Genomic DNA, 24,000 nt, shown 5'->3' on the forward strand with positions numbered 1-24,000 from the left:
TTTAGAAAATTTGAATAATTAAAGTGTAACCGGGAAGATGTTACATTCCCTTCAGAAAGACATGGACATAGCTATAGTATGTAGATGACCTTAGTCTCGCCTTAAATACTTCATTCTTTGTAAATGCCATCTGAATACTAAACTGCACTTCCTCGTTCTGATGCTCCATGAAGCATGTATTTTCAGCCTTTGCGAAGACTCTCTGTAACTTTATAGAGTAATTCAATTTATAAACTATATCAGTATCGACTTGATGCATGAAGACCGAGTCATAAAATGCTTCTGTATTGGAAGAATTGAACTGTCAACAAAAAGTTGTTATTTTGTATTTCTGTAAGAAATGGAATGAGTACGAGTAGCCCCCAGAGCCTAAAGTGGTTTTCAGCGAGTCGGCATCAGTATTCCCAACGGAAAATGCTTCGACTTTTCCTTCATTTTTAAGTTCTTTGAGAGAGGTTTAGTTCTCGATTTTATCGCAGATTGCCAAATATATTTCGATGTCACTCTTCTCAAAGATGAGATGAAATCAAACACACTCAGACATTAAGGCAGATTACCATCGCAGGTTGTTTTCCATTAAATATGCATAATGGGTTAAGGGGGGAGGGGTTGTATTTGGTGGAGGAACAGGTGAATCTAGATGAAGCGATCAATCATCTAAACCAGGTATCATCAATTCCTCATTACAGATCAAGTGCTAAACATACACAATCCAAAGATGCTGCACACTGTAAGAGCACACACCCGGAGATGAATATTTCCGCGTTTTTGAACATCTGTTAATGACCTGTGGGTATGGCTGGACAGCTCACATTATATTCCGCAGGAATCAACCTTCATTACCCTCTTCAAGCATAATATTGAGTTTTTTTTCTCTTCATTCTTGGTTTTTAATATTGGATTTCTCACTAGCTTTGCCAATCAGTTGCTGCTGTATTTTAAATTTAAGATTTTGTTTTTTATAGTAAGGCCATGTTTGAGACGTGTAACTGCAAAAAGGGATATGATTATGATTAAGTTATTTTTGATTATGATTAAGTCATCCAAATAAACGCAAACGGTTCCCAGGGTTCTACATATGTAGTTCGTTTACAGCCACAAGATATCTTTGTTAAGTTGTCGCATTAATGCATTGCCCCCCCCCCAAACGTATATTTATTGCTGCAAATCATAGGGGCTATTGCAATCATGAGTCTGGGTGTATTCTTCTTCTATATATTCCGCAGCATGGTATCATGCACAATTTAAAGGCTATTGGTAATTACTCTAAACAATTAATAACATAAACCTTACTTCATTTGGTAAAGAGTAATGGAGAGAGGTGGGAAGTATAAAATATTGTAAGAAACGGCTCCCTCTAAAATAGTATAGTTTTCGAGAAAGAAGAAATTTTCCTCGAATTAGATTGCGAGACCTCAGATTTAAACTCTGAGGTCTCGAAATCAAGCATACGGAAAGCACACAACTTCGTGTGACAGTGGGTGTTTTTTCTTTCATTAATATCTCGCAACTTAGATGACCAATCGAGCTCAACTTTTCACAGGTTTGTATTTTATGCATATGTTGAGAGACACCAAGTGAGAAGACTGGTCTTTGACAATTACCAATAGTGTCAACTGTCTTTAACCTCACATTTTGTTTGTACGTATATAACTCATCACTATACAATTTGTTGTCAGAATATAAAACAAAAAGACCCAAACAATGGCTCGGTGTGAATTTCTAACATTCCAAGATGAGCAATCTGTCTGAATTGCGTGCTAAATGACAGACTTTATGTCGTTAAAGACTCAGTAACTCATGGGGAGGATACAGTCCTGAATACGAAGCCATTTAAGTCAGGTGTCATGAAGCAATTTACGGCATTAATTCATGCAAAACGAATATATCATGTATTATAATATTTGCATATTACAGTGGGTAACAAGGACATAACTCCAGCATCTCTAAATTGATGTAAATTATCTTTAAACAGAACTTTATTTTGTAAACTCCCTTACCACAACGCCTAAAATAAAATAACTTCCTCTCTCGCAAAATATTCCATAGGCTTGTCTTATTTCATCAGAGGAAATTTCAAAATGTTTGATCTGGATTTTGTTGATAATCCATATATTCATATATGAACAATCCAATTCCCTACACGTAATGTGACACCCTCCTGGGATTGGGAGCTACGTTAATAACATAGTTTATGCAAAAGGGGGCGAAATGTCAAACATCCAGTTTAGCGTTAACAGTATGTGGGCGGAGTGACAAAACACAAATTGCATTTTACAACCATTCTCACTTTACATGTTATTAATTTGTGCAGTTCTGCATGGTTGTCTTCCTCAAAGTTTTTGGGGCTATATTTCGGGTCCAATTTTGTTTTGTATGAAAATTACATGGCGAGTTGTGTCCAGAATTTAATATCTAGCCATATTTTGTGATGATCCAAAATATTTCAAACTCAATAATAACATAATATCAGATTGTAGACTTCTGCACATCAACCTTGATATACTGTGTATAGGACTACAAAATGAAATATTATCAATACGTGTCAAATCATTACAATACCCAGTCGTAAACGGTTCGTTGATTTTGATAAAATCTGAATAATGTTTCTCTTGAAGGACTGATTGAATGACTAATGTGACGACGAGAATACCTGATTAGCGCCATGAATGCTTTTCAAATTTAAAGGATTTGGGTACTTTTTCAAAATGTCCATAGATTAACATTAAACTTACAGGGTTTGAAGATAATGATAGTAGAAAGCTTCCCTTCAAATATTACTTACTGAGGTGCTGTAGTTTTTGAGAAATGAGTAAAACAATGTCATGAAAATATGTTTGTAGATGATTAAAAAAAAATTCGTCTCATGAGACGAAAATTATTTTCATGACATTGTTTTACTCATTTCCCCAAAACTACGGCACCTAAGCACGTAATATTTTCATGGAAGCTTTCTACTATCATTATCTTCAAACTGTGTAAGTTTAGTGTAAATCTGTGGACATTGTGTTTTTTGTCCTACAAAAGTTACATAGACCCTTTAAAGTGATTGTCAATTTTAAGTATTTCCAGGTCTGGTGGTGGATTGACAAGTGAACATCACCGGTCACCCCAACCATAACCTTTCCATACCCACGTTTTATTCCAGTTGAATGTTAGACTATCATGTTCAACACTGTTTATTTATATCACGTATTAAAGGTGAACCCGTGTAGTCCCTAGAGGATTGTCCCAAATGGTGAATTCATTAAGAGGTACCCGTATCATACGTGGGTTTAGTACCTCATTCATAATTAACGAGTGTAACTTAGGAACAGAATTGAAATAGAATAAATATATTTATTCTCTGTCGAACTGACGCATATCTCTGTTAGAGATGACATCTGATACATCGGGGGAATTATCTCACCTGTTTCTATAATTAATCATTTGTGATTTTGTTTTTCAGGATGAGCGGAAACAGACATTGAAGACAAATGTATGGCTGACTTTGGTAAGCTTCATGTGATGTTCTATTAACTACATACAAATCAAGGGAATAAACATACTGTTGATTTGTTCCATCATTCTGACAGCAACATAAATTACATAGCTGTGTTTAATCTAGACATGAGGAACAAATATTAGGTGAAAGCGGTGGGTTAAAATACTCCTCCCAGGAAATGTTACTCTTTTTTATTTTAAAGATTTATTATGATGTGACATATTAAACTTGTTTAGAAACTGCAACACTTGCCTGAAATATGACCAGATGGGTAGCATAAGGGCAAACGTCAATAAACCATCAGATTTGGTTCAGGTTTATTTCCATGTGATAATAATCATGTCAGCATTATGCGAGCCAAGATTCAACAACAACATTATCCCATATGCTGAAAGGTTCTCTACCTTACCCATTAAGGGTTTGGTGGGGAACAGAGTGAGGCTAGTGGGCAACACCTGCCCCCTCAGTCTTCGATTCATGATGAAAAGGGGCTAGATTCAACCAGGTTGAAGGAGTTCGTTAATCTTTAAGTTGTATACAGATAATTGTTGTGCGGGAGTATTTTGCTCAGAGGGGTTAAGGAACCCGACGACAGATGATGGTCTTCGCTCAATATTTATTAAGTTTTTCTCGTCATTTCTCAAAGATGCTTCATCGAATACGATTGCACAACATTTGGAAAATTACCTTGAAACCTGAGCTCGCTTTCAGGTGTAATTGCTTCCAAAAATATACGGTTTTCAGTCGGTTATTTGACATCGTTGCCCCCCTTCTTCGATTGGCTCCCACCTGAGTAATTTGTCTCTGTTACTTTAAACAGTCAAAAGCAATCTCTCTCTTAAGAAGAAAACATATTGATTTCACCTGTTGGGATATAAAGTAACAAGTTGAGACTATAGTTCTCGGGCAGACAGAGGCACTAGCATCAAATCGTACATAAAACAGCCGTCTGGAGATGCTCAAAAAGAGATTCCAGTTAGCATGAGAGAGATACAAGCTAACAACAAATCCACCAGGTAACAGCCGTCTAGTGACCTGTCGTCTTTATAACCATGCAGCTGTTTCAACATTGTCTGCGGACTACCGATGGCACTGATTACCAAGTTTCAAAGCATTATACATCGGTCGTTAAGCCTTTGGCGCTCCTTTCAAAGTCTCGATGAACGCACGCGTCATAAGTGGAGCAAGAGACTAACATAGGCGTAGCCTACTCAACTGCTTTTCAAAAACATACTATAATTAAACTAATGGAAATAACATTAAGTGTTAAACTTTTCAAATTTAAGATATCCGCGTTTCAAACACAAGGGAGCACTGTTTTCTCTCACGTGTATATTTAAGGGATTGCTATCTAAAAGCGGTTAAATAAACAAAATTACGGTTAATGGGTAATAATTGAACTTCAACATAATTTATAGATGGCTAATAAGAATCTTTTTTGAAAAAAAGTACAAATGCAAGTCACCTGGGGAAATACTTTTCTTTCAAAATTAATAACGAAAATGCATAATGTTAACACGCTTAACTCTCTTTGCGGTAATCATTAGCCTAAAAGGGACCAATAACGATGACAAATTTGATACAGCTTATGAATCGTTATGGTGTTTGTTATCGTTTGATACTCAAATAAAGTTATAGTATTACAAATGTTCTCCTGAAGTTTCATGAAAGGTGCCCGTCAATGAAGCATGAAGGAGTCACATTTTCATCTTACAGTCTGGTATTCAAAGCCTGTTAATATCACGAAGCCCACAGTTGGCTGAACCATTGTTGTCATCCAATGCGCTAAGTCAAAACGACATTGGCTCGATGAACTTTTGCACTTTTCTTGGATCCGTAGAAAATGTCGCAGTACTTTAAAGTAGGCCTATTTGCTAGTGTTCTAAATTTAAATCACAAACCCACATGTCAAATATTTACTGTGACTTTGAAAAAGAAATGAAAAAAAAAATTCTACTCATTTTATTTTAACAATAGATGAAGTCAGGTATCAAAGTATTTCTACCTACACTCAACAATGTCGTACACTTATGTTGTTACTGTAATATTGTCAACAAAATTGTGAAAACAAATGGCAAAAAGAACGTTTACATCCTAAACCAGAACGAAATAATGACAACACATATTCTAGTATATCTTTCATTTCTATTTGAAATTGAATTATTAATTGTGTAACACATTATGTTGTGCCTTCCATAATCGGTATTTCAACAAACTAATTCAACAAGTCTGTCATTTGAATTGCTCTATTGTTTCTGCAGAAGTGGCAAGATGAGTATCTTACCTGGGACCCTAAGGATTATAACAACCTCAAGAACATCAAAGTTCCTTCTGAGACGATATGGATGCCCGACGTCACGCTTTACAATAAGTATAAACGCTTTTATTATACAGGTTTTCTCGGTCAAATTCGGCAAAGGGGCAGTAAAAATTTTAATGCGTTCGATTTAACGCTGTTTTACCTCTCCAGTTGTTACGGCGTTTCAAATTCAAAATTCGGCCATTCAATTTCGTTTTGAGTCGAGTCAAATTCCTTTAGCACTCTGTTCAATTTAGCGTATCGTCATTCTTTTTCGTGACACACACGCCTTATGAAGCGTCTGCGAATTTGAATGCTGCTTTGATGAATTGTTAAATTGACATATTTTTTTGTGAAATCGGATGACCCAACATACATTTGGCTATCATAGAACGAAATCGAATTACCATTTGTAGTAGCATTCGATTTCGCGCAAAATAGAATAGCTATGGTTAAATTGGCTGCTCATTTGCCGAAATTGACCGAGAAAACCTATTATACTGTATCCCAGAACGTGATCTATAGTCAGTTTGATCGCATTTGACTTAGTTTTAAAAGTATGACTGTATTAGTTGAGGTGTAACATTTCTCTAGTTCCTTTATGTTCTTCTTAAAGTTGTTGTTTCCCCATGAGGTTGTTGTCGAGGTAATGACACTTAAATGAGCAGAGCTCAGAGCTCCTTGAAGTTAACACTTCGGTGGGACATACTTTAGAGTCCGAAGGCTGTAAATTGCTTCGTGCTTGTCAATATCTGATCATCAGATGTTGGGTCACGTTTAGAATATAGAGACAGAATAGAAAGATACTAGTTTTATGTGAGTCTATAGGCATTCATACTCCAATGCAAATGGAAATATCATTAGTAAACAATATATCACTGGAGAGTTCAGCTCTAGATACCGGCGTTGTGTTTCAGTAAAACAAGTACGTGTGTTCCTCTTTCCAGATATGGCAATTTATGCGTCATTAGAATGCTGCTATTATGGTTTTATTTATAAAGTCTCATTTTAAAGTGTCTTAGACCATTTAGGCTAACAGTATTTTTATCAAACGTTAGCTTGGTAACACACAAACAAACATTTTAAGAATTAGTTATTGACGTATAAACATTGAGCCAAATTCAACAGTCATAAAACGCTCCAAACAGATTTGTACAACCTATATGACTGTACTGTCTTAGCCGAAATGCAGTCTCGGTAGGCAATGAGTTAGGCACTTAGTGCAAGCTGAATTGTAATTGCTTTGAGCTTGTCGTCTCCCCTTTAAAATATGTTCACACGAGTAAAATCAACTACAGGTACCTCTTGTACCATTAACCTTTTGTAACAAAGATGTGAAAATCGATATAAGTGAAATATTAGCATGCGTTTGATCTTTACTAATATACAGGATATCTTGTCAGTTGCGTCAACCATTATAAGACATTCTGGTATGACAACTTGATGTTGGTGTATATAAAGTGTACTAATTTTATTCCTGTACGAGTCATTACCCTCTTATGTTATTATCAGTTCACTGTTGTTTCTCTAAAGTAGGTGAAAACCGGGAGTTAGAGATAACGCCGCCGATGAAATTTACGATAATCGCGATGACTTTGAAGCGATTTATGGTTTTTATTGCAAGCTTAGTATCTGCCGCCAGAAAATGATAATAATTTGCATGCACACTCTCCCCACAGATAAACCGATCTCCAATGTAAATGGACTTGCTTTTACGGTGCCAATTACCTTAATTCATTTTTGAAATTTGTCGGTCTAGCAATCCTAACAATTTGTTGTTGTACTTACATGAATAATTCATTGTTGATTTTAGGATTCATCTGAAACTTCGTATTTTGATTCCCAAAACCATTACAGTCTTGATACCGAAAGGTATAAATTGTATGCTCCACTGCCTCGTTCGACTAACTGTTCTTTTAGAATATCAGGTTGCTTTGTGTTCTGATCTTGCGAACACTTTGTTGAAACTATCGTTCCTGTAGGAAATGATTATCAGACAAACCAATCGCTTTTTGATTAATTCGTTTTATAATTAACCTACACTTATACAGGAAGTGTATTACAGTTATCTACCGCCCGTGGAGAAAATAACATCTCTGTAAATATGAATCAATGTTTTGTCCTCAGGTACAAGTAGCTAAGATTAAAACATAATTCAGGGACGGGAATTATTATTTGGCCCACGGGGACAATTTTAGATCAGGAAGTGATCTGCTGAAAGATGATGTCTATCAAACATTTTTTGATCCATCAGTTGAGATTGGGCCAAAGTTGCGTGCTATTGACGGGGTATCAGTTATAAGAAGAATGTAGTATTACAATCATTTAACGGTCAAATGCATTTCTAGACTAGTCTAAAGTTTCTCTGCTAACCGTTAAAAGGTATAAATGTATAGGCACGCATATGTTCTCCTCTTACATTCAAGGAACAGATGCTAACAATTAACTATACCAAAATTAGAAAGACAACACTTGAAAGGCAGTGGACACTATTGGTAATGACTGAAAATAATTACAAGCATAAAACCTCACTTGGTAACGAGTAATGGGGAGAGGTTGATAGTATAAAACATTGTGAGAAACTAAGTGACGTAGTCTTCGAGAAAGAAGTAACTCGACGAATTTTATTTCGAGACCTCAGATTTAGAATAATGAGGTCTCGAAATCAAGCATCTGAAAGCACACAACCTCGTGTGACAAGGGTGTTTTTTCTTTAATAGTTATGTCGTAACTCTCAATTTTCACAGGATAAGTATTTTGTTGAGATACACCAAGTGAGAAGACTGGCCTTTGACAATTACCAATAGTGTCCAGTGTCTTTAATAACGTCCATTCGTTTTAATTAGTTGTTCTCATTTCAACCTTCTTCTCATTTGTATGAGAACAAGGTTATACTTGAAATGAACAATAAGTAAAATTAAATGTGTTTAGTTTTCAATGACTGTGTTAAAAAAGTAATTAAAATATTCTATAGGAAATTATAAGATTGGTTATGAGCAAAACAACGTGCTAATGAATTCAGACGCTAATTAGGTATGTTATTTGATCCATTTGCTTCTGTTATGAGCAAAACACTTCCATACCGGAATCTTCATAATGACGTTGACGTCAGATTTCTTGAGGATTTCTGCTTAATTGGGTACCTGTCTCGTCTGTGATTGCCACTGAGGTACAATTACATTGCAGCAATTGTTAATAGTAGCCATAATGCAATTACTGCGTTTCAAGAATGCATAATTCATAGATTAATGTCATAATAACATACAGAAGGAACCATAATGCCGATAGTGTGGGTGTGATTATTCCAATGAATGAACATTGTTTGATCAAAATGATTGCTAATGTTTAGAACATCATCCATATCAGCAAATATTGATCCCAAATTTAATCTGTGTATGTTAAATTACTTATGACTAATGTTAAAGGAACACGTTGCCTTGGATCGGACGAGTTGGTCAAAGCAAAAGCGTTTGTAACCGTTTTTTATAAAATGCATATGGTTGGAAAGATGTTTTAAAAGTAGAATACAATGATCCACACAAGTTTGCCTCGACATTGCGTGGTTTTCCTTCTACTGTGCGAACTAACACGGTCGGCCATTTATGGGAGTCAAAATTTTGACCCCCATAAATGGCCGACGTGTTAGTCGACGAGGTAAAAGGAAAACCACGCAATTTCGAGGCATGTTTGTGTGGATCATTGTATTCTACTTTTACAACATCTTTCTACCCATATGCATTTTATAAAAAACGGTTACAAGCGCTTTTCAAAGACCAACTCGACCGATCCAAGGCAACGTGTTCCTTTAAGGTTTATACTTGTACATTTTGCATTTATGCTAAATCTGTTATACTTTTGGTGCCATTTCTGCGACAGGCACCACCTTGGGTAACGTACACAATTACTTTAATCAATGACACTACGGCAAGTTGAATCAGAGATAAGAATTTCATTAAGGACATACACCTGGGCAGATATCAACATCTGATGTTTAATCAATACTCCATTTTTTTTTAACAGTTTGGAAGTATTTGTTCTTTTGCAATGACTTTCTCTTACAGCAGTCAGGAAGTCTCTCATTGAACTTGCATGAACACACTTGTAAAAGAGCGGTGTATAATTCAAAGCGAGGCATTGTTGACCCATATAGGCTGGTTCCTGTGACGCAGAGTCCCACGTCACGATGATTGTTATTAGGGATGTTGGGTTCCGGTAGGGAGTGTTTTTTACCATTAGTGTCTGGATGTTGTCATGCGATTATTGGAAGCTTGAATTCCGATTCGTTGGCTCTGTGGATTCTAAATAGACGCCGAGGAATTGTTATGAATTACCGCATTACTCGACTCTAGTGGTACCTAAGTACTGCTTGAATTACTGTACTAATGACTTGTTTGTATATGGGTTTAGTAATTCTTCGACCCTAACAAGAACAGCGTCAAATTGGAATACAGAAAGGTAGAAGAGTGTGAGAAACTATGTAGTTATAAATAATCAGTGCGGCTCATTCAAACGGTTCTGCGTCTACCCGAATATATCTAGCTCTGATATGAAGCGTGTTATTATAGGGATATCTTTGTTCATCTAGCACCTGTAGTTGAACTATCTCAAGCAATGTCTGCAGGTGAATCCAGAGGATTTGATTGCCACTCAGATTATGATAATTGATCCTAGTACATGGACAAGTACGCTCAAACGTCAAGTTAATATTGAAACTGATATGAGATGCTGTCGATGAAATCATCGACTAGCGTAGGTTTCTCAAGACTCGAGAGGCAGCTGAGGACTTGTTAAGGGCGGCAATGGGTGGCCCGCTGCTATCATCAGAGACACAGAACTTGACATTCATGTATTTCGCTTGGCTGTAGTCAATCAGTGAGTCTCACTTCAGTTAGGAATCTATAGGCAACCACTCGACAATCATGAGCAATGTCTTCAAATTGATTATAACTAATAAGAAATAATACTACTACTAATAATAATAATAATAAAGACTGGGTGTTCAAGGCGTAGTAAAGCCGAAAAATGAAACGAAAGAAAACAGACACAACACAATTGTTCCTTGAAACTCTGCGACACAAGATAAGTTTTGAGAAGATACTTGAATGTTTGTGGTACAAAGACAAGATCTCAGATGCGTGGCGCAGCTTAAGAAAATAGTATACATTTTGGTTTACTAAAATCAAGACAGAGTATCTAATAATTTTGAAATATTAATAATCCTCTTCTTGTTTTTCTTCGCAGTGCCGACAAATACGCCAATTTTCTGAAGGGTCAGACAGCAGTCATCAATTACAATGGGTCTATCAATTGGGGTTGCCCCCAAATCTTCACTACCTACTGTAAAATTGACATCACCACATTTCCCTTTGATAAGCAAACGTGTAGACTCAAGTTTGGTTTGTGGCAGCATGATGCAACAGAGGTTGTCGTCGTTGGGGCTGGTAAGAGGAACACGTTTCGTATTATCCCCACTAAGACGTTCATTTATAAGAGACATTAATTAAGGGAATAATTCGAATATCGCATGAACATGGATAGTAGCAATGTTTAGGTAATGCATGGTCATCCATATGTAGACACATTACCCCAATTTCTTTTAACATTACAAGTTCAATGAGGTGTCTGCCTTTCATCTATAACCGCAAGGCCTCGTACTCCCACCATGCTATTACAAACAATTATTTGCAATATTGATTAATCATTTATTACGTTACTATGGATACTTGATGTATGGTACTTCAACTTTAGGTTTTCAATCATTCTTTTGCAATGACGTCACTGCAGAGATTGAGTATCGGGAGCGAACTGTTTTTGAAAAGTTATTATCGAAATGGACCTTGTATTGATAACAAACGAAGGTCAGAGGTTGACGTTCAAAAGACTAATCTACAAACAATGAGGAGCGGGATCGAATACGGTGTTTCGCAGGAACTGCCTTTAATTTGCATAATTTATGTACATAATAATCATGCTTCTGAATATGCAAAGTAAGTGAAAATACTGGCCAAACTGTATTTTGTTCCTAATGGATCCACCATGGCGCTTAAGATACCCTTAGTTTGTCTGCACTTAATGCACGTGCCTGCAAACATTGCACTATAAATAGTTGCTCTTTTTGTTGAGGGAAAATGAAATAGCTGTTGAGTTTACTTACTTTATTACCCCGTAGTGTTACGCTGCACGTTTCAACTAAGAAGATCCCGAGTGTATAGTCAGTACATGTTTGTGTCTTGCGAGATCCTTATTCGATGACGTCACCTCACACGTGACCTAAATGTGGTCTTTCTGATCTTTCTGATGTTTTGTCCCTCTTATTTTGTGTTTTAACAGTTATTAAAAACATATCAAAAGAAAAGTGCCCCGAATTTTCTTTTCTTCTTAGAATTCAAACACGAAATGAAACATGGCAATATATGCGGATCATTTTTTTTTACCACATTTTCCTGATCAACGTATTGCTTACTTGAGTATGTTTACTTTAAAGGCAACACTATTGAAGTAATGTGTAATATTATGTCGGTTCGCCCATTCAGATAAAGATGACAACACCACTACATCTGAAGGCGGTAAGGCCCTATATCATAACACAGATTTTACCATTCCAATTGCCAGTCGCTTTATCTCCCACTTTCTTGTTCTGTTGTCCAGAACGTCTTTAAGCATTATTCCATTCCCGCTCATATAACCCACCGCTGCTTGCCATTCCCTATTCCCATTCTCCCCGAATCCAAAATACATCTTTGCCAACTTATTCTTGATTTTCCTACATGCTTTGGTACTTTGTCCATCGTTATAGCATTTTCGTTTTGTAATCACTGGCTTTCACGACTTTAAAATTCGTTGATTTTAATGGTTTTTCCATTCTAAGTGAAGTTATTAATCGGTAGATTTGGGGTTTTTGTTTGCTTTAAAACAACCAAATTGCATTCAGTCATTAAAAGTACATTGATTATCTGTATCGGTTCTTGTTTTGGTTTTAGAGTTATTACTAACATTTCAACTGAATACTTATCATAATCCAGTTTATATTTGTTATATTTCAATTTTGAACTCAGCCCTTCTCTTTTTCAGATTTTTAGTCACGAATGCTGGTGTTTCATTAAACCATTATAGATTGTTTTTTCTATTACACTATTTTTATAGATTTATCCCTAACACTATTTATTTTCATATTTGCATCCATAACAATGTAGTTCAGCTGAAACATAGCCTAAATTTATATGAGACATTAAAGCAGCAGCATACTGCAACATCTTATTTGTACAAGATTTATGATACAACCTAAAAGCATAAAAAATATGTTATCCATCCATTAGACATCCATAACTCATTCATTAGCAAGTTGAACTTCTTAAATGTACAATTTGTTAGTCCATCGAACATCTAATAAAACACACCCTTTCCCATCCTTGCTGCGCATTAACGATAAACTAGTTAAAAATGCAGGCTTGAGATTTATTCATTTCCCTTTTACTTATGTTTTTTCCCCATAAATAATTGAATTTATAAAGCACAAGCTTCAACTCAAATGCTGAGCTGCTTACACACTTTGCTGTGTAGAACTTTAAAAGCATTAAATATACGCTCCTCCGCTGCATGCAAAGTAAGGGAGGAGAACGTTGACGCCAAGATTTTGATTATCATAAAATGAGAGACTGTGGTCTAAAGACACTGGACACTATTGGTAATTGTCAAAGACCAGTCTTATCACTTGGTTTATCTCAACATATGCATAAACGACAAACATGTGAAAATTTGAGCTCAATTGGAAGTTGCGAGATCATACTGGAAGCAAAAACACCCTTGTCACACGATGCTTGATTTCGAGACCTCAACTTCTAATTCTGAGCTCTCGAAACCAAAGTCTCGGAAAATGACTTCTTTCTCAAAAACTACGTTACTTCAGAGGGAGCCGTTTCTCACAATGTTTTTTTACTATCAACTTCTCCCCATTACTCGTTACCAAGTAAGGTTTTATGCTAATAATTATTTTGATTAATTACCAATAGTGTCCACTGCCTTTAAACCACGAATAGAAAACCCCGTGTCCCAAAGGGAAAACAAATATAATAATATTAATCATAATAATAAAAAATATATATATTCAATAAATCAAAATAATAAAACAGTTATTTGCTAGAGACAAATAACTTCACTAGCACTTATGGCATTAATTAAATAAATGGTTTGACTTTTACATGTTGGTTAATTTTCAACAATGTTAAAGCAATGTGTCCATGGTATTAAAAATGAAGCATGTTGTTTCCTTAAGTCGAATGTTTGATGCAGATTGATAAAAACTAACAACTAAATTCAATAGTTGCTTGGTAATGGTTTTGCATTCATTATTTTTTTTTACTTTGTTTTATTTTCTTAACCCAATGAAGCAAAAAATTAGAGTTTTGGAATGTTAACTAAGCCTGGCTTGTATTAATCCATCTGACCATGAAAGAGGATACAACACACAGCTTGTAGAAATGAAGATTGACAGCTGAGAATCGGCCTACTCAATTCTAAGAATGCTTAGACCTACTTCATCAACATCCATTCCAATCTTTGCCTGAAACCATCCATATGTATCACATTCGACTCAGCTGGTTATCAAATAGTTTCAATGATTAGGTTTCATAATCTCACAATGTTCCAATTAAGCACAGCTTACTATCAAATAATTGTTGGGAATTATATTTCCTTGAAATCGGAACAAAAAGGTAAAAACCCACATGCGTTTATAAGCCGGATCCAGTGATGTTAACTTGGTACCTCCAACGATAAGCAAAAAATACATTTTATAACAAGCAACCCGTCATTTTTGTGTTATATTTTTTATTATTATTGTAATGCAGTCTGCGTTATTGCAACATTGAACGTCTAAATTCACAATTCTTCAAAAAAGTGACATGCTAGATTAATCAGTTTTGCCAAAAGACACCTTAAATTTCTTTACAGACACTGGACAGTATTGGTAATTGTCAAAGACCAGTCTTCTCACTTGGTGTATCTCAACATATGTATAACATAACAAACCTGTGAAAATTTAAGCTCATTGGTCGTCGATGTTGCGAGATACTATGAAAGAAAAAACACCCTTGTCACACGGAGCTGTTTGTTTTCAGATGCTTGATTTCGAGACCTCAAATTATAATCTTGAGGTCTTGAAGTTAAATTCGTGGAAAATAACATCTTTCTCGAAAACTTCGTCAACCCATTACTCGTTACAAAGTAAGGTTTTATGCTTATAATTAATTTGAGTAGCGTCCACAATAGCGTCCACTGCCTTTAATAGCCAACGAGATCGGGAGTGAATTCATCCGAAGTGAAATTGTGACAACGCATGTGACTATTTTGTGCAAACACTCATTGATGCACCAGTTCAACGCAATGCCTTTAGGCAATGCCATACTAATGAAACTCAGTTGTTGAAATTAAATGTCAATTTACCTAAGTATATCGCTCTTGTAGTACAAAAGATTAGCTTCAGGCAATCTGCGATTAGCAAAATGGTGCACAAAATAAACCTGGAATTACGTCCGGCTTTCTATTATGTCTCACTCGATACACTAGTTAATCCGGAGCCCCCGATCGTTCAATATAATATGAAATCTTCATCAAAAGCCCACAGGTGTTTGCTCGGGAGGGGGTTGCGTTTTTGGTTATCATTTCAGTTCCATATTACACACAATTTCATTATATGCTTCGCCCTCGTTTGAAAACAAAATTGTTTTCTGAGGGGCAAAGTCTTTCAATTCACGTTGTCAGCACGCATTTACACGGATACCCCGCAAGGCATTCCTCTGGATATTCTGTCAATTGAAATTTATGTTAATAACACAATAACTTAGCATTCAGTGACAAGTTTTTGGCTGATTTTGCTTAACATTTGTCACATTCATGAATACAATTGAATTAAGAGAGAAACGTTTTGGGTTTTGGGGTTTTCATGTTGTTGAAGTATACAATGCTTGCTGACATAGATGATTAAAAATATTCCTATTAATTTCAAAATGCCAATTTATTGGATTTTTAAGATACAAGCACAAATCTTACATGACATTTTTTCCCATTAAATATAAAAACAATCAGTTTCACACATCGCTAGTTTTGTTAAATATGTAGTAAAACAAATTGCGATGCTGTATTTATTGTTCGATACGGGGTTCAACATTTGTTAACGTTTTATAATCATACAGTGCGTAGTATTTGCAGTTGTTTGAAGTGTAAAATGTTTGATTATCCAGCACTCTTATAGAATCCATATGGCGTTCAGCGATCAATCTAATGATCAAGTCATGATTGCATATATCAGCCGCAGCTTTCATTATATAACAATTTCCTGTATACTCTTACATATTTAAGATGAGGTTCACCTTTTCATGTTTCTTGGATCAATTTAAGACTTTCAATTAGTAAACTATCTATAATGAAAAACGGTGTGTGACGTCACACCATCGGATTAATCTCTTATTTACAATGTTTGTGATCCAATTCTCCTTATTGATGTCAATATTCAATTATATATTTGTTTCTATTCCAAACAGTGTCAAATAAAACACAAAATATATCATGTTATGGTTGTATAAAATGGTTTGGGTTATAAATGGCTGAACTTTCGATCCAAACCGGACCTTCTTCAGAGGCATAAACAAATATACAAACTGATCATTGTGGTATTACATATTGGAATCTTAGACATTCTTATAGATTCATCTCTGAGGAACTCGTGTTCAAAATGAAGTACACGTCTCCATAGGTGACTGTCTCTCCTTGATTCACACTATTTGCTCCCATGCGAGACATTAGTAATTGTAATATATTCTTAAGAAAGAAAGTCCAAAGCATATTGTTATTTATTTCTTTTATTTTCGTTACAAATTACTTGACGAAACAAAAACCTTCAATCTTTGATCATCAGTAGAACTGTACTCGTAGATGCTACATTGTATTTAGAACGATTTGGTTATTGTTACACTAGTCGTAGGTACTGCAATGGAGCCTGCCTAATACGTAGGATAAATGCATGTAAACCTCATAGCTTTGAAAATGTACCCTTCCCCCAAAAGAGTGGCTTTATTTCTTCACAATGTGTCACTTTACAGCATAACCCTTTCCAATAGTAAATCAAAATAAACCCTAACCCAGGCATGGCATGGCACCCTTACCATTAATCTAAGTTAAACCACAATTGTTTTTATATAAATTAAACGTTAAAAAACAACAAAAAACTTTCATTTCGAAAATTTATTCGGTTTTTCAGTTGATGCATTGAACACGTTTTGTATTACAGAGAAAACGATGGGGGCATAATTTACGGACGATAGAATTTGAATGGAGAGACGGCTTCGGAAGCTAACAACCTTTTATAATATAACCCATTTAAAAACTAGAACATTAAAACTCTAACATAAAGTACAAGATTGTTGAAGTAATCATGAAAGTCACGTGCACAGATGCTAACTTTAAAAAATGTCTACTGTTTTTACCATTGTTTACCAGGAGGCGATGAAACTGTTTTTAATAGTGATGGACAGTGGGATATGATCAAGGTTACAGTGCACAGTAACACAATGGAGTACCCAGACGACCCTGGTAAACATTACACTGACGTTGTGTATGAGGTGGGTACACTGACTAAGGTTGGGTATCAACTTGTTACGAATTAAAGTCACGATGAATCTTCAACATTCTGGTATTATTTTAAGTTTGTCGAATCGGGTTAGTGTCCTAATAGCAGATTGACCATGGTTTTAGCAAATGTTGCCTTATATAGATTATGGTGTGTGTTGGTGTAGCGAAAGTTAAAAATATATGCCAGTCAGAGTTGTTTGTTTACTATTCGAACGCCATCGGCAACCCAGCTCAATAACCAAGTTGATAGTTTTATAGCGATAGTATATCACTGCATGTGAAATGACAACCTTCCAAGATCACAATTGTAGCTCCCTCAACATTCGCTCAGCAAAAACCGCCGAAGGTGGGACCTAGTTTGTTCTTTATTAGTCTAAATAGTCTATGCATGTGTAGTTGAATTCAAGCGTAAGGTAATGCACCTCGTTTAACTTGCAGGGCAGTGTAAATAAGTGGGTCCGAGACGCTCTGAATTATTTAGGCTAAAAGGGCCAACAGTTACCTCCATTTAAAAATGCCTCCAATACATTTAAGGACCCAACGACAGGTAGATTTACATTATGTCGAAATATTAGATGTGTTTAGGGAATAGCAAAACAGGAACAGCTTGGTCACAGTGAATACTAACTACCCGGAGATCTGTATAGAGAAAACAAACTCAGGCCTTGTCGCCATTCTTTAATTCTGTGCACCGCTACTTAATTTCCTTTTTGGTAAGTCAAAAGGCAACTATGAATTCGTCAGTTGACTTCAGGTGAAGGAAGAAGAAATTCCCATTAAAATTACAAGAGAGATGACTAATAATTACACTGTATATGCCCTACGTGATGCAGACTTCCATAGTAGGTTTTGTATGATCGGATACAAGTCACGTTTAACCACTATAGGCACAATGGGTCCAGACCTTGTGCTTCAAGTCATCCAAATGAAATCAAGTATTTCAAATAAAATCGCTCATACACAGCGGACTACCTGATACTCAGTTTCTGTCCTTAAGTTAAATTTAACTTTTAAACGCTGGTGTTTATTTCCATAGCCTGGGAGTATGTCTTATGGTATACGTCTTTGCTTGGGATGTAAAGATAACCACTCCCAAAGGATTGAAAGAGAAAGATAATTCCTGATCGTTTTTATGTTGAAGAAGCAATGCGTCCAGGTTGATACAGACAATCACGTTTTCTTTTGGGTTCTCCGGAGCAATATAACTCCCCAATGACAACAGCAGTATAGACCAACAGGCTTGCCGGATACCTTTTGACATTTGTAAGCCATGACAAACAATAAGTGACACCAATGAAATGAACTGTTTAATCAGTCTAAAATTTATTAAGCCAGTAGACATGATGATATTAAGAATGTCGGTTCTTGTTTGCATCAGCATCAAATGGGAAACAAAAATAATCTTACCTCACGTTGAATGTAGGGCAGAGTATTGTGTCGTTTTGTAGAAGTAATGACAGTGCTTGTTTAATTATGGAAACGACACGACCATTTACAAAGATATTTATTACTATTAATGTTTTGTAGGTATTGACTTTTTTCGGACAAATTACTTTATTTCACAAAAGAGAAATACTTGGCAAGTCTGATAACAGTAATGATGTATACAAATCTCGCGTGTTCGAACGTTGGGCACCGTCACAGCATATTGTTTCCTCTACATCATTACAAATTGTCAATACCGGGCCATCCAATGTCCCACAAAGTCCGTATATCGCACGAGACTTCGCTAGACTTTTACTAACAATGTTTATTTCTTGTAGGTTTTATTTCAGAGGCGCCCACTCTACTATCTCTTCAATCTGCTGATCCCTTGCATGTTCTTGTCGTTGGTGTCGCTGTTGACGTTTTTCCTACCACCAGAGTCTGGAGAGAAAGTTAGTCTTGGTGTAACGGTGTTACTGTCACTCACCGTCTTCCTACTGCTGGTGGCGGAGACTATGCCACCCACGAGTACAGTTCCCGTTATAGGTGAGATTGTGTATCAACATCACATCATCGTTCTCTCTCGTTCACATTAAAGGAAAATGATGGTAAAACTTGAAGCATGAAAAGTGTCGTTCTATGGCGAACAAGCTTTCTCCTTAAGACGAGCGGAGTATACTGTTCGAACCCAAACCGGCTCTTTTCAAAGTCAACACTTCCTTGAAAGGATATTTTTTTCATGGTTGTACTCGCAAATTAACTAATATGTATACTTGACTTATTCCTACACTTCACACCATGCAATGAGCTTCAAACATGAGTGACGAACATACAAGTCAAATATTTTCTTGGTGTTGCTTTTTTCAGGTCAGTACTTTGCCTGCACGATGGTGCTGATCTCAATCTCAATCGGGATGTCTGTAACAGTCCTCAATATGCACCACCGAGGCCCTGACTGCAAACCTGTTCCACCATGGATCAAGAAGTACATACTGAATGGTATCGGACGTGTCCTGCTACCATCAGAGAGCAGTCGCTCCAAACGACGTCCAACCATCGGAGACAGGCTCTCACAGGAGCTCAAATCATGGGAGACAAAGAGCCTAATGGCTGAGGTGACCGGTAACTCTTCCAGATCAAGAGTGGTATCGAATGGATGTAACGTGGAAAACAAAGGCGACGAATCGGAACAAAACAGACAAAATGATTCAGGTGATAACAAGGACTCTCTGCATAGGAATCGCGCCCTCTATCTGGCGTTGCTACGGGAGATGCAAAAGATTACATTCAGCATCGAGGTGGAGGTGAATTCGAGACGGGTGCAGACAGAGTGGAAGAGGGTCGCCATTGTCTTGGACAGGTTCTTCTTTCTTATGTGCTTAATTGGATCAGCAACAACCTTCCTTGTGTTTTTCGTGCAGGTCTAACATTTTGATTATCATGGACTTCACGTCAAAATGACCAATACATTTAATTCGGGCTCCGGTGACGTACAGATAGCTACACGTATAAACTGCAATACAGTCAGTTCAAACTTCGAACTTCTCAAGACAACTTTTTTATTTATGACTGAAGAATTATTGCTTTAGATTTCGCTTCAAGTAACCGTGAGAGTTAATCCAATTTCTGGGGAGTAAAAACTACTGCACTTCTACAGTTTTCCTGGCACGGCAGACAGACAATTATGGATACGTCACGGATACGACACGAATATGGATTATTGAAGATCCTGTCATCTCGATTTTCAAGGATATTGGTAAACAGTTTCGCGTCATTATTCGGCTTTTTATAAAAGCAACTATTTTGACTCGTTGTGGCGTTCTTGTATACCTATTTATTCATTAAAACAAAGAATACAAAAGTCTAAAGACTTTTCAATTCAAACTGTGCACTAAGCGTACAGTGATTTATTAACACATCTGGAATCAACTGCACACGCAATATGCCCAATGATGTATTGTTCACTACACTCAAAACACATGTATATTGTACAAAGACTTTTTCCTCTTTCTAAAAAAGGTATAATAAAAAAAAATAAGCAAAAAATTAATAAATTTGCGGTTGTAAAAAAACGTAAGTTCCAGTAATTATAAGGGCGTAGAAGTATAGTTTAACCTAAAGTTTATGTAAAACGAGTAGCATGACTGTAGGTAGAAAGACCAGTTTATTTTCCTCGGAACGGTAGTATTATACGGAACTTCGTTATGGAGGGTTTGCAAACGTGGTGAAATAACAGATACTACAACAGATACATCGTCGCTCTTATTTCATGCTTTGACTCATAAATCACTAAACAGGGTGTTGTCATAACGATGATGACCGGCTATTAGACATTATCGTTACATGATGTTCCCGCAAACCTTAACTATACAGACACCTCGTCGCTCTTAATCCATATTAATGATTTGACTTATTAATCAGAAAACAGGGTGTGGTCATAGCGATGATAAACCTGCTATTTGGGTTATTTGGATTGAATCTAACCCACCAAAAACCCTTCCCTCACTTCGAACACAGACACAAACAGATATCAAGTATAAAAGTTATTAAAACTTCCACATTATTTGATGATTATGCGACATGAAGTATAAGTATAAACGAGAGAGTAGATAAAAGGTATTAATTACCAGTATACGTTATACTAGTTTAGGATACAAATATTAACTCAACGAATTTATGGGATTATTTACTTATATTATCACTACTTTGTTTCATTTCCTTTTTAAGATGTGATAAAATGAAGCGTTTGATTACTTATTTTGCATGAACATAGTGTTTACAGGGCTGGCCCATTTTGCATTAATTAAAAAGCTGCAGCTCTATGACGCCTTGATGAGTCCAGTGCTTTTATGCTTGTATAAATAAATAATGTACAATAATATTATTATATCATTTTGAAAGTTGTGATTGGTGTGTTTTTTGGTATAACGAGTGCGCCCTCTTTGACGTGTTGTATTATTAATTTCAAGCTTTCTTACTTATTAATGGTGAATTTTTATTGGTGTTTTTATAAATATATCAAAGGTTGAATGGACTGTTCTAACAAATTTTTAATGGGCTTTCAATTAATGGGAAAGTTTTGCCAAAAGATAAATAACAAACTCATTGTAAATAAAGTATTGGATTCTGTATCTATTTCTTTAATTTGGCAATTAGTTTTATCAAATGTGACGCCCCACAACTAAAGAATGGATTTAAGGGAAAGTGAAATGAAGACGAAAACAGTCACCTGGGGTCGGTTTCACATAACTCTACCTAACTTATGACTAGTCCTATAGGTAATGCTAAGAGATAGGACTAGTCTGATTTAAGACCAGTTACTGGTCCTAACTTCAGATGAGACGCGATCTTATCTCTTTGTGAGATCGGACCTTGGAACATCACAGCCTTGACATCAATATGATGTGATGTTTCTTGCATTCAAAGTTGAGAAGTGCTTACCAAAATGGGCATTTGGTGTTATTTGAAAGTAAAGACTTGCATAATATAGTGGAGTCTTGTTCGAAAACAGCGCCCCCACACGATATTTGTGCACTCACCGATGACTGCCTTGTGCAAGAAATCAAAATTAATGAGTTTTGGCAGGAACTGCCTTTGCTTTGATATGGAGCGCAACATTTGATGATGTAACTTTTAGGTCTGTTGAGGAAACTTTCATTTACTGATTGTAATTTGTGTGTAGTATGAATATTATAACGTTACGAATAATAATAATTCGCAAGTGTTCGATTTTAATTACTAATTCTACTTCCTCTCACATCAGGACCTATCCTTTTTTATCCTTATGTTTAGGGTTTGTTTTTAACCTCGATATTATCTCAGCTAAGAATACATAAAGTAAACTTGTTTGAATAGTTTCAAAACATGGAACATGTAATAAGTTGGTCAATTCAAAACGTAACTCTTGAAAAAAAATATTAATTAACCAAGGGTACAATACTAATTGAACCAAGGGTGGACTGTCTTATCCTGATCAGTAATATAAAGATTGTTTCACTACGAACGCATTTGTTGAAGTTAATTGCATGTATAATAACACTTTAAATAAGTGGATCAGTCTGTCTCGTTTGAATGTTTCCAGCAGAAAAACACGTAATAAATTATCCCGAATAGTCTGTTCTTCCATACTTGTTTTGAGGCACGTTTCCAGATCCATAGAGAGTGAAAGGCTGACTAAAACGGAACGAAAGAGCGCCCTCTGCCATGTTGAGCGCGGAGTAATCCTAATATTTCACGCAGTCAATCAGCTAACACAGCATTTGCAAGAAACGAAATGGTTAGAAAGGGGGGGGGGGGGGTTAAAGCTTGATCAAACATGATGGATGTTTGCCAGTAATCAAACTTACTCATTGAGACAGAAGAGTTTGGTATGGAATAAGAGTTGATAAAGCGCAAAATTGGCAGATATTACTTGATAGATGAAGAGAGGGGATGGTTTTACTCCATACCCCATGTCGAACACAAAATTGTTAAGTTTGGAGGAGGCGGTCCTTAAAGGCACTGGACACTATTGATATTTTTCTTAAAGTAATTGTTAGCATAACAACTTACTTGTAATCGATCAATGGCGTGCTGTTAATAGTAGAAAACATATTGAGAAACGGCTCCCTCTGAAGTAACATAGTTGTTCGACTAAACCATCTGAATTTGATTCCGAGGTATCGAAGTCAAGCATCTGAAAGCACACAACTCGTTTGGCAAGGGTGTTTTTTTCTTCCATTGTTATCTCGCAACTTCGATGACCAATCGAGTTCAAATTTTCGCAGGTTTGTTATTTTGTGCATAATGTTGAGATACACCAAGTGAGAAGACTGGTCTTCGACAATTACCAATAGTGTCCAGGGTCTTTAATAAAGGATATTGATGTTGTAAAATTGCCAGCAAGGTTGACCATGATGGTAATGAAACTTCAGAATAGTAAGATGAATAAATAATAATGTGATGATATACTTGCTGAGATTGTGTGGATAATGTTAAGATGATGGAAACTTGTTGTAAGTGATGGGATAGGGGTTGGGTGATAATGGTGTGGTAGTTTTGCTGCTGGTGAGTTTGTTGATGGTGATGGCGGTGGTTGTGGTGATAGGGGTGACGATGGTGATGATACAGTCGTGGTTGTGATGTTGGTAGTATTGGTGGTGGTGGTAGCGATGGTGATGGTAGTGGT

At 36.2% G+C, this 24,000-nt stretch overlaps 1 protein-coding gene across 1 annotated transcript in view; it reads left to right on the top strand.

Annotated features, from left to right (window-relative positions):
- Positions 1-23,972, top strand: part of LOC139941134 (acetylcholine receptor subunit alpha-like) — a 47,622-nt gene extending 23,650 nt beyond the window's left edge. Inside the window, exons 3-9 of the mRNA XM_071937583.1 lie at positions 3,449-3,493; positions 5,746-5,855; positions 11,025-11,224; positions 12,317-12,349; positions 17,277-17,398; positions 19,172-19,379; positions 19,701-23,972. Coding sequence (XP_071793684.1) covers positions 3,449-3,493; positions 5,746-5,855; positions 11,025-11,224; positions 12,317-12,349; positions 17,277-17,398; positions 19,172-19,379; positions 19,701-20,260 — 1,278 coding nt within the window. The 3' untranslated portion in view covers positions 20,261-23,972. The remainder of the gene's footprint in view (positions 1-3,448; positions 3,494-5,745; positions 5,856-11,024; positions 11,225-12,316; positions 12,350-17,276; positions 17,399-19,171; positions 19,380-19,700) is intronic.
- Positions 23,973-24,000: the final 28 nt, after the last annotated feature.

The sequence above is a fragment of the Asterias amurensis genome, chromosome 8 (genome assembly GCF_032118995.1).
Source record: "Asterias amurensis chromosome 8, ASM3211899v1".
In the NCBI taxonomy this organism is placed as follows: domain Eukaryota; kingdom Metazoa; phylum Echinodermata; class Asteroidea; order Forcipulatida; family Asteriidae; genus Asterias; species Asterias amurensis.